The sequence below is a fragment of the Carassius gibelio genome, chromosome B3, assembly GCF_023724105.1.
Source record: "Carassius gibelio isolate Cgi1373 ecotype wild population from Czech Republic chromosome B3, carGib1.2-hapl.c, whole genome shotgun sequence".
Classification (NCBI taxonomy): Eukaryota; Metazoa; Chordata; class Actinopteri; order Cypriniformes; family Cyprinidae; genus Carassius; species Carassius gibelio.
The window spans coordinates 49,179,642-49,192,099 of NC_068398.1; the positions used below are offsets into that span (position 1 = coordinate 49,179,642).

General features: G+C 38.5%; 1 protein-coding gene across 1 annotated transcript; it reads left to right on the forward strand.

Annotated features, from left to right (window-relative positions):
• Window positions 1-5,837: 5,837 nt before the first annotated feature.
• On the forward strand, window positions 5,838-8,032 carry LOC127953073 (serine/threonine-protein kinase pim-2-like). The gene is made up of 7 exons (XM_052551966.1): window positions 5,838-6,045; window positions 6,338-6,550; window positions 6,800-6,894; window positions 7,032-7,082; window positions 7,163-7,544; window positions 7,622-7,801; window positions 7,932-8,032. The coding sequence occupies exons 1-7, from the start codon at window positions 5,838-5,840 to the stop codon at window positions 8,030-8,032; spliced, it is 1,230 nt and encodes a 409-aa protein (XP_052407926.1).
• Window positions 8,033-12,458: the final 4,426 nt, after the last annotated feature.

Sequence of the window (12,458 nt, forward strand, 5' to 3'; positions counted from 1 at the left end):
CTATGCCAGAGCCTGCTCACATCATGCCAGTCTCTCAAGAGAATCTCCACAACATGGCCGCCATTGAATAGCTCCATTGCAAAATGGCTGCCACTCGAGTCTCTTCAGAAACTGGCTGTTTGAGTCTTCCAGAGCCTCGTCACGTCACAGCTGAACTTCCAGAGTCTCGTCACGACATGGCCGCCACTCCAGAGTCTCGTCATGACATGGCAACCACTACTGAGCTTTGTCACAACATGGCTACCACTCCATAGCTTCGTCACGACATGGCTCCGATTTCTGAGTTTAAATATGTCATGCCTACCATGCCAGAGTCCCCGGCCGAGATGGCCACCACGCCAGAGTCCCCGGCCAAGATGGCCGCCACGTCAGAGTCCCCGGCCAAGATGGCTGCCATGCCAGAGTCTCCGGCCAAGATGGCCGCCACACCAGAGTCCACGGCCAAGATGGCTGCCACGTCTGAGCCCCCGGCCAAGCCTAAGTCTCGCCATGTCATGGCTGTCACAGAGACTGTTCCATTGACCTCAGTACTTCCGGTAATGGCAGTCCCCATGTTGAGCATGTGGGCTGCACACTGTGCTCCAGGGACCTCTCCTTTCCACAAGTCTGCTCCTGAGGCTTCTCCTGACCGTGAATCCACTGCAGTGCCTCCAGAGTTGGCAGTTTCCACTGCAGAACCTTCAGAGGTTTGGCTTCTGCTGCAGAACCTCCCGAGGTGGTGGCACCCACCTTTGAACTCTCTGCTTGTCCTGTCACAGCCATTGAGGCCACTCAAAAACTCACTGTCTGTCCTGTCATGACCAAGTGGTCTGTCCATGGTTCTGCTCTACCTCAACTCCATTGGGTGTCACTGCTCCACGGCCCAGGTTTCCCTCTGCTTCAATCTCTGTCTCTGCTTCACGGCCCTGGTCCCCCTCTGTTTCTTTATGTGTCACTGCTCCATGGCTCAGGTCCCTCTCTGTTCCATTGTCTGTCTCTGCTCCATGGCCCAGGTCTCCCTCTGCTCCATGGTCTGTTCCTCCTCCACTCCACCATCCTCCTGGGCTTTTTGGGTTTTGTTTGAGTGTCTGGAGCCGCTCTTGGGGGGGGGGGGGTATGTAATGTCTGTTTTTGGGGTTTGAGTATTCTGTTCATGCCACGTCAAGTCTGTTTCTGTCAAGTCTATTCAAGTCAAGTTTCTGTTTGGATTTCACTTCTGTAAATAAACTGCACTTGGGTTCATCTACACTCACCTTCAGTGGACTAATTGTTACAGCTTGATTTTAATAAAGTGATAAAGACTTGAGTAAAAGCCTGTCGTACTTTCTGTACTGTATAGAAAATACCCCAACATTTTTTTTTATCATTTACTATAGTTAAACCATGGTAAAAAAAAAAAAAAAAAAAAAGACATGTTTTGCTACACTAACCATGGTATTTGTAGTAAAACTGCAGGCTACAGTTAGTAATAAGAATGGCAAAAAAACAGCCATGGTTAGCCTACTATACTATTAATACCTACTTTTTTTTACTATAGTAATACCATTGAAGCTAATTTCAAAAGGGACTGTGTAAAATATTATGAAGTAAAATGTTTTTATTGAATATGACATCACAAAATATCAGGGAGTGAGATTTCCTTGATTGTGATTAAGGTTACCGTAAACTGTGCAAGGGGACGGGACTAACGACAGATCATCATTGCAGAGTAGTGTAGCCTGTCTGTGCTACCTATTGTAGTCCATCTGTTTATCAGTCATATACATCTTTGGATCAGGTTTTTTTTTTTTTTTACTTATTAGAGGTACAGGACGCCACACAGCAACTTTTCGGCACTGCACTAAGCAAAAATCAAAGAAATCATCACAAAAAGTGATATTAACACACGCTTAACAAGGTCTCTGTGCGTTAATTTGAATAGTTTGTTTTACCCCTATGGCATAAAAGGTTATGTCGCTTTTTGGGCATTCCCAGCGATGCTGAACAAGTCTATGGTAAATTTGACTGCTGTTATCAGTCTCTCTCAATTTTTTTTCATTTTATTGATAGTCATGAAAACACTATCGTGGAGTTTTCCTTTTGCTATTCGAGCAAATGGGAATGCAAAAAATATATTTGCAGTACTCTCCCATTTACTGCTCTTCAAATTGAAACCAATTATGACGACTTTAGCTGCTGAGAAACACAGAAATGTGGAAAAAGGTCCATTATAGGAGACACACACACACAAAACACATAATTTACCCCGCTTGTTCGTTTTCCTGTGTTATTACTGCAGATCTTACAATTGACTACAGACCTTTTATCCAAAGCAACTTACAGGGCATTCAGGCTAACAGTTTTTACCTAACATGTGTTCTCTGGGAATCAAACCCACAACCTTGCTCTGCTAACGCAATACTCTACCACTTGAGTCACAGGAACACTACTTATATATGAGAATTTCTTACATACATAGCATGTGGGTATCGGGTGAAAAATACCTGTGATAAAACTTAAAAACAAACAATTAAAATAAAAAAATCTTAACTGTTTTAGCACAACAGGTCATTCATATGTAAGCTTGCTTGTATGTATTTTGAACATGCTTCATTGCGCTCTCAGGTGATTTATTCAAAGAGAAATAAAATAGTATTTTTATCTTCCACATTCTTATTTTTGTAAATGCAGTTGCAATAAGCAGGTATTGTTTTCCTCCCATATTTAGTATGTACGTACGAGTGTAGATTTGTTTAAGTGTGTGTAAGGTCAATGTTTCCAAAAAACTATTTTAAATATTTTTTATGATGAGTTAGTTTAAGTAAAATGTCTGCATTTATAATTTCACCATATTATTTTCTGAAGTAACTGTGGGGAATATTTACTGAAGAGACCTGATCACCAGCAAGCTTCGGATCTACTGAATGTGTATTTTTCAATTATTTTATTGCGGGGTTAACCGTTATTTATCCGAATAGCGATGACTGGGGAAAAGTGTTTTGGGTGAACTCTTTAATTTGCATGCTACACTTTAAATATTAATCACGCCACCATATTGGTAATCCCTAGTGTGCGTAAACATTCTATTGAATAAATAGAAGACTGTATGATTTTAATGAGAGAACATCACATAACAAGTCAACATTTATAAATCTGAAGTATCTTTACATTATTACAATGCGAACCCCCTAGGCATGTAAATATTTATTTATTTTTAATGTTGGGAATTTTCTCAACATATATATAACAAATGACAAAGTGCTCATTCTGAAATCTGAAGAAAGATTTATTCTTTGTATAACTTAATTTGCCTTGTACAGTTATTCATTGATTGTATAACTTTGTTAAAGTTATTTTATTCATAATTTGGCGCTAAGTGCAAATGTTTCAACAATGATTTTGTTTACAGCATTCATACTAACAGGTTCATGTTTAATAATCTCTGAATAATTATGTTCATAAAGACATAGTCTATATTTTGTGTTGGATCAGTTACCGTGCGCAGCAGACACACCCATCTTAACGGTTTGAATATATCTCTTATCCTGCCCCAAAATACCATAAACATTACCGATAACATCTGAAGTAAAAATGAGTTTACATCCCATTTGACTGATTAGCTTAAAATCGGGTGATTTTTGGCCAGCGGTTTGCCTTTGACTCAATGGTGCCCTCTGTTGGTAGGGATTAGTAAAATGGTGGATCGAACACTTCCGGTGACTTCACTGCCTGTTGGCAGACTAGAACCAATGAGCGATACAGTCATATATAGATCAGTCGCAACAACCAAGAAAAAGTACTCATCGTTTCACTCAGAAATTACCCATGGTAATAGTTGTAAATAATTAGATAAATAAACAACAGTACAAATGTTTTAAGTTTTGGTGTATCTTTACAATAGTTAACATAAGTAAAATGCTGAAATTAAGAATAACAATGAGCAATACATTTGTTACAATATGAATTAATCTTTGAAACTGTTAAAAAACAACAACTGATCTTTGTTAGTTCATGTTAGCTCTGATCCATTAAATAATGTTAACAGGCACAAATTTTGTTCATAATGTATTTGTAAGTGTTGAAATTAACTAGGTTAATAATATTAACTACAGTTAATTAAGTATTTGCCATGTTAAGTAATGTTAACAAATGAAACCTTATTGTAAATTTTAAAGTGTCACCTGAGTGTTTATTCTTTATACTTGTTAAATTTTAGTTTCCAAGTATAAATAAATGCAAGGGTAATTTCACTAAATGTTAAGTTTCATATATATATATATATATATATATATATATATATATATATATATATATATATATATATATACAGTACAGACCAAAAGTTTGGAAACATTACTATTTTTAATGTTTTTGAAAGAAGTTTCTTCTGCTCATCAAGCCTGCATTTATTTGATCAAAAATACAGAAAAAATTTAATATTGCGATATATTATTACAATTTAAAACAAGTTTTTACATTTATTATACTTTAAAGCTGCAGTTGGTAACTTTTGACGCTCTAGCGGTTAATAAACAGAACTGCTTGCTTCTTGTGGAAGAACATCGTAGCCGGAACTACTTCTCTCTGTTTATGTCTATGAAGAATCACAAAGGTACTGGGTTACTCCGCCGCGGTACCCCCGAAGCAATCTAAAATAGTCCAAATATAAACATTTATTATAGGTGCACCCTAGTGATTCAGGACAAGCTAAAAACACGGTTTGGAAAATTGATTCATGGTGTACTTAGTTATTATATAAACCTTTCTACATTTTGAACACAAACAAAGTTACAGACCACAGCTCTGATTGGTTGTTTCTTAACGGGAGCGATGGAGTTTCTGCAAATGGCAATAGGACACTGGGAGGAGCCAGAGGAGCTTGATTTTTTCACAGATTATCTGTCTCATATTCTACTGTCAGGACATAATGACAGGTTTAACAAATATGTAAAAAATATATATTTACAAAAGTTACCTACTGCAGCTTTAAATTATCATTTATTTCTGTGATGCAAAGCTGAATTTTTAGGATCATTATCACATGATCCTTTAGGAATCATTCTAATATGATGATTAATTATCAAAGTTGGAAACAGTTCTGCCATCTTTTTAAAATATAAAAAAGCCATCTTTTTAAAATATAAATATTTTGTAAAAACAATCTACACTACTGGTCAGTAATTTGGGGTCAGTAATTTTTTTTTCTTAAATAAAATCAATATTTTTATTCAGCAAGGATGTGTTAAATTGATAAGTGATAGTATAGAAAATATATTATATATTATTAGAATTGTTTTTTTTATTTTGAATAAATGCAGTTCTTTATAACATTTTCTTCATCAAATATATTAGACAGCAGAATTGTTTCCAACACTCATAATAAATCAGAATATTAGAATGATTTCTAAATGATCATGTGATAGACTGGATGTTACATGTGACACTGAAGGCTGGAGCTATGATGCTGAAAATTCAGCTTTGCATCACAGGAATAATAATAATAATAAAAAAAGTATATTCAAATAGAAGAGTCACCTGCAGGCGAGAATCTGACTTGAAATAAACAGGCATATATTTAGGAACTTTGATTTATAAGATTTTTACGTTGATAAAATGAAACTAAGGTTTTTAAAAAATGCGCTCGAGACTCGCGCTCTGCTGCGTTCTATTTTGGAACGTTCGTGCATTGTGACATCACTCGACAGTCCCTTATAACCGCGCGCTCGCAGACTGTCTTCAGTCAGAGACAGTGAGAATCTGAGCGAGTTTGAGTGCTAGAGAAAATCTACCTACGAAAGCCTGCAGACACAACACACACAGTGTACAGACTAAAGTCTACTAAACACTCGAGAGTTTGTCCACTCACTCTCAGCGTCACGATGTGTTCAGCATCTGAGTCCATGTCTAATGAGACAGAAGCGGCTGCGTGGCTGGATAACATCAGCTTCTGCAGCGGCTTCTGTCAGTGGATCGACGAAGAGTTGATCGATTCACTGCCAGCTGACTCCCAGCAGCCTGTCGAGTCAACAAGGGCTTCAGAAGCAGAAGCAGTGAGTGCACAGCCTTCTGCTGAGAAAAGCCCCACAGGTCAGATTATTCGAATAAATAAACCCTTTCATCTCATTATATAATAACACACTTTATATAGTCAACAAATACTTGCATAACTTTTATTTTTGTGAGAAATATTGTAGTAAAAAAAATAGCCTCAGTTTTTATTAGTGGTTTTTGTAAGAGGTCGTTCACACAGAAATAGATTTAGAAATCCACTGCTCTACTTGTTCATTGTTTTCTAAGCAAGACATCTTTTATAATCATTGATGTTTAATTTGTGGTCAGACATGTTTCTAATGTTTCTTGTTGTTTTTCTTCAATGAAGAGCTTCGTACTGGAGGCAACAGGAGGAGCAGAATCCATGCGTTCTTCAAGAGAGCCTGGAAGGCCGTGAAGAAACCGTTCCTCCGCTGCAGACGGACACGAGTGGAGTCTGATACTGAACCGGCGTCTGTCCCGGGACCCTCTGAGCTCCAGAACGAGCCTGACACCGAGCCCACATCTGCTCCAGATCTCCCCGACTGGAGGCCAACTACCAGTGAGTCTGCTGTCAGATGCACACTTACTTTATCAGTTTTGAAGTGTTCTTACTTTGTCATCCTAGTATCACCTACTTTAACACACTTATAAACCTTTGCTTGTTTAACAAATATTAATAACACATTTCATTTTTAAAGAAACATTTGTCACATGGATCTTATTTAGTCAGACAGCAGTACTATTATATCAGACATGTAATTTAATATAAAATAACTGAGCATATTCTGTAACCTCTTGTGTTTTTCAGAATCTTTGCACAAATTGTACACAATGCAAGATTTGATAGGAACAGGAAGCTTCGGCAAGGTGTATAAGGCAATCCGAAAATCCGACGGTCGAGAGGTAACACGCTTTTACTGAACATTTGGCTCCTTGTGTAGAGATCCATGTCCACTTGATCTGAACGTGTTTAAAATAAAAGATAGATTGGATAATGTGAGAAATATTAATAATATATGTGTTTTTGTCTCTCTTTGCAGGTTGCCATCAAAACAACACGGAAATGGAACAACAGCTGTTCTCTTCAAATAGTGAGTTGTCAAAGAGTAAAGAACACATGTTTAGTTGTTGAAAGCTCTCTAACGGTTGGTGGTCTTGTGCTGTTCTCTAGCCTGGTTGTTCCAGACGTCTGGCTACAGAAGTGGGGCTGATGCTGATGTTGAGACGTCCTCCAGTGTGCCCCTACATCATAGAAATGTACGAGTGGTTCGATCGGCCCCTGGTCTTCTCACTCGTTTTGGAGTTCCCTCAACCCTGCGTGACCTTGCGAGAGTTCATCATGGATTCGTCAGGACTGAGTGAAGCGGTCGCGCGTGGCTTCATGCGTCAGTTAGTCCTGGCGGTGCAGCACTGCATAAACCACGGCGTGTTTCATAATGACGTCCATGCTGACAACGTCCTGGTGAACACCGACACTCTGGAGCTGAAGCTGATTGACTTCGGCTCCGGTCACCTGCTTGACAGCGCTGGCTATGACAGCGTCAAATATATAGGTCAGCTGCCTTTTCTATTGCACTGTGATTTACTTTGTTTTCTGAAAAATATTAATCATACAATGTCTTTCTTCCAGGAGCATTCCTGTTCTGCCCACCAGAGGTCTTCTCCAAACCCAAATACTACGCCGTCCCAACAAACGTCTGGACTCTAGGTGTGACGCTGTACATGATGGTCAACATAAAGCTGCCTTTTTCAAGTGTCAAGCAAATATTGAAAGCCTGTCCTTTCCCTTGGAAAGCTGACCTATCCAGCGGTGAGAAAACTGATAAACATTTATCTCTCACTCTAGCTTTTATCAGATATTTGAGAAGGTGTTTACACACGTCAGCTCTGGTGTGTTACGTGCTCTTGACTGACCGTCTCTCTCCTCCAAACTTTTACAGCATGCAGTGATCTGATCCACCAGTGTCTGGAGCGCAGTCCAGCGAAGCGGCCCACGTTAGAGCAGATCTTACAGCACCAATGGTTTGAAAGTCAGCTCTAGGATGAAGGCAGGCATGGGATCCTTCTGTCCTCTGGGTCAGACGAAGAGAAGATCTGCAATTGTTCTCATTAGAGGTCAAGTACTGTTGTATTTTTCATTTCTGAATTATGATCAGAAAACGAAGCAGTTATTGAACAGTACTGAACTGACTGGAAGACATTTTAATGTTCTGGTCCTCTTCTAAATAATATGATCAGATGATGAAACAGAGACTGGATGAAGACAGGGTCAAGAATACAGTTCCTCAGAGGACACACAACATCCAGTCGACTGAAGAACCCAGGACTAGACAGAAAACACAAGACAGAGACGGAAACAATGTCTCATTCTCTGAAGATCATGAGCCATAGACCTTTCATATGAATTGGTTATGATTTCTGATTTCACATGAATGCAGTGCTTCCCGGTGTTTTTGATGATACTCTTAACCAGCGCTGCAGCTCTAATGATTGGTTCAGCTTTACAATATATAATGCATAATCATTCATTATTATAGGTTTATTATTAAAAATTTGTAATTAAATTTGTTATAGTTATTTGTTTTGGAATAAATAAAAGTAGGTTCTTTTTAAACTTGTGACAAGTTGTTAAATACACAGTATTTAAAACAATGCTTCTAAATCCTGAAAAAAACAAAAAAACAAAAACCTGACTTTCAAAGTAATATGCCCAACAAGGAATTTTGTCAATTTATTTATTGGTTAAAAACACTTATCAGTCCCTCCAGAAAAACGTGATAATGTGATCGGCGGATTTAATGCATAATCAGCCAAAGGCCGCATATTTATGCGGGGTCGCATTTTTTCAAATACGCCACTCTTTTGCTGCATAAATTGCCGATTTCAGAAAGCAAAATATGCGGGGCTAGCATGATTTCATAATCCCTGTATTTTCGTTGCAAAAAACTCACATTAACATAATATATTAACAGAAAGTTGAAAAATGTTGCATTTACTTCACACAAATAAAGCGCCATTTTCCCCCTTTTGCCATGGGAACCTTATGAAGTGACGTAATAACGTGACGTGAACATCATCTGTAAACCCCGCGGTGAAACCAGGGTGAAACTTGAAGCACGCAAATCATTCTTATTTGCCAACAAAAATAAGCGCAAAAAAAAATGCACGAAGCAGTTTCCCCGATTTGTTACATGACAGTGGAGCCAAATTATATTGCGAGAACTTGCGAAAACTGCGGTTTGATGAAATAGAGAAATTCATTGCATAAAATTGCAAAAATATCCCGCATAATTCCATCGCATTTTTTAAGAAAACGTGCAGCAAAATCAAGGATTTTTGCCCGCAACAATCACAAAAAAAATCAGCGTTTTTTTGGAGGGACTGACTTATGTTACACTGCTCATTTATATCACATTCTGCTCCTCACTATCCATATGCATCTTTGCTCTTTCATGTTTTTTTACCTTCTCCGAGAGATGATGCATTTCGGTGGCACCTGTAGTTGTCCAAGAGATGTCCATCACTCCCTCGCGATGAAACAAAATGCAGAGGTAAATTAGCAGAATAAAATGTCTACTTCACAGCCTGCTAGCCTTTTTCTCTTCTCATACCATGTCCTCGAAAATCCTCATTTATATGACTTTGAGCACTTTGTAGAAACTAGTTTGATGTTTAAAATTTGTCTTGGTTGTCTTAATTCTTTAATTGTCAATTTATCCTCATTGCTACAGAACGAATGAATGGTATTTCTTTCAATGACAGGGAAGGGACCAGACTCAAGATGAGGAGCTCATCCTCTGAGCGTGGAGACGGTGGTGGAGATACAGGACGGATCTGGAGAGCTTCTTGGAGCTGACGCTTTACCTCCGATGGCTGCTCCCTACGCCTTCTCTGAGCTCTTCTTCTTGATGGTCCTGTATCAATAATGATAGCACATTTTGTACAATGAGAAGGCAGAAAAGGATTAAACTCATTCACAAACCATCAGTGTGAGGCTATGAGTGGTTACTGTAGATATAATATTATTGCCTGTACACACCCGTGGGTCAGCAGCAGATGTTGAAGGATGTTGAACCAGTCGGCTCTGTCATGACAATATTAAATATTAATACAACATTACACACATTGTACATTACACCAGTAAGCGAAATATTAATTTAACACAACATATATGCCCTGTTGTGAACACACCTCCTGTCTCTGAGTGCTGCTGCTGCTTCTGTCTCGCCCTGGTCCTCGGGGTGCTCGTACCCTGCGGCCTGGTTCTCCTCATCCCCCTCTCCATATCCCCTTCTCTCTGCACACTTCCTCTGAATAAACACATCAACTCAATATGTATATATAGCTCAAATTGAGTAAAGAGCATTTTTTACAACTTACCAGATTGTCCGACCTCCTTACTTACTTTCTTCCTAGCAAGATCCGTTTTATTTCTGTTTCTATAAAAGTATGAAGAAGTAATAACACAGCTCCACATATAGCAATGATAAATTTGTCCTCCCTTGTTGTTTCAGATTTTCCCTCCGCTCGCTACTGCTTAATCATGTCACTACTAGAACCAAAGTTCAGATTTTTACATTTTCATTGATCTAACAAGTAAATCGATAAAAAGGTCCTGCAGTGCGAATGGGGCATAGAGAAAGTGCACAGTTGTATTTTCCTGTGTTTACTGGGTAAGTGTTTTAACTTATACCGTTTATTGGTAACTGTAGAGATACTTAGCCCCAGCCATGTTAACTTTTGTGGCACAAACACCCAAAATACTGCTTTGCCAGGAAACTGCATTATTGTTTTAAGTTGTTTCGTACATTTTGAGTAAGTTTAACCTTTTAGAAAAGACAAAGGGTCACTTAATCTACAAAATGTGTTTTTAAATGGTACTTAGCTGTTCATCTTAAACAAGACAGAAGAGTTTCACTTGAAAGGCTTATAATTTAACATTTACATATAGTCTAGTTTTTAATTATTAATTTATGTTCTTGCTCTTTGTTGTTGCAGATGGACACTAAACTCACATTCTGTACATGTCATGTGGAGTCAGCTCTTTCACTGTGGGCTCACGTTTGTGTGGTGAGTAATATTTACAGTTTTTGAGAAAGTGCCAGTAGTTTTTACAACTTGTGCAACCTACAAATATGACTACCTGTTGTTGTTGTTGTTTATTTAGTTTATTTAAGTTTAATAAAAATCACTTTCGCAGCAGCTCTGTTAAAGTTAGAACAATTTACTCATGTACCAAGCACAGAAATCTGTGATTTTATTTTGTCTGAGCTTAACCACTTAACTAGTTCCCTCTCAAGTTCCCACACTGAGGGACCGTGTGGAAGTTCCCACCACTGCTTTATGCACAGGGAATCCTATAAATAAAGCCATAGCTTAGGGTGGGATTTTGAGTTCTGCATATCAACGTAAGCAGTAACATAAGAAACTTCAATGTAATAGAACCAGTTGAATATATTTTGGATGCCAAAGAGAACAAAACCTTTCAGTATGTCCCCATTCTTGAATCAACTTGAGTAACCTTCCTCTTGGGTGTAATTTGTCTTTGACCTTCATCTACTCCACTGTTGTGCAAAACAGATGATGTTAAGTGCTATGGCTATGACAAGGTTTTTGAACCACTTGTTAGAGATCTCAGGTCTTTGGAAGTTAATGGAATATTTGTTCCCCAACTGGGCAGATCGCTTAAAGGTACAGTTCAGTCAGTTGCTGCAGACAATTTAGGAGCTCACAGAATAGCAGGCTTTGTTGAGAGTTTTACAGGCCCCTTTTTTTTTCATTTTTGTACTGCAACAGCCTCAGAAACTGCATTCAATGAGGTGAGATCAGAAACTTTTACCCTCAGAACAAAAGAAACACACGGGACTCATGTCAAAGCAATCTAAGATGGCAGTGGCAGTAACTGTTTTGGAGTTAAACAAGCATGTCCTTTGACTAAACCCCTTTCTCATTTTCATGTTGTCAGTGGCTACCCTCCTGACATTTCCCATGATCCTTTGAAGGCATTGTGCCTGTTGAAATAGCACGTTGTCTCAAAATACTAATATCAAATAAAGTATATCAGCTTGGATGATATCAACAATTGCATTTTTCTCTTTCCATACAAGTGGACAGACAAAAAAATAAGCCTCATGTTTTGCCACGAAATCTGTCAAGCAGGAACACCATAGGCGGTAATGCCCATGAAAACTGGAGCTTGCCAAGACTGGTTCCCTTTCTAATTGGGTCCCAAATTCCTGAGCTTGACCTTGCATGCAATGAGTCTATTGCATTCCTTGAAAGCAAAGTTTCTGACCATAGACAAAGGCATCAAGAGGTGTTTCCACAGAATAGACTGTTGCCCAAACATCATTATCTAGAGCAATATCCAAAACTATTAAAGTTGTTTGGGCCTCTTGTGGGTCTGTGGACCATGAGGTTTGAGGCAAAGCACATTTTCTTCAAAAGGGTAATTAAATGCACAAGTT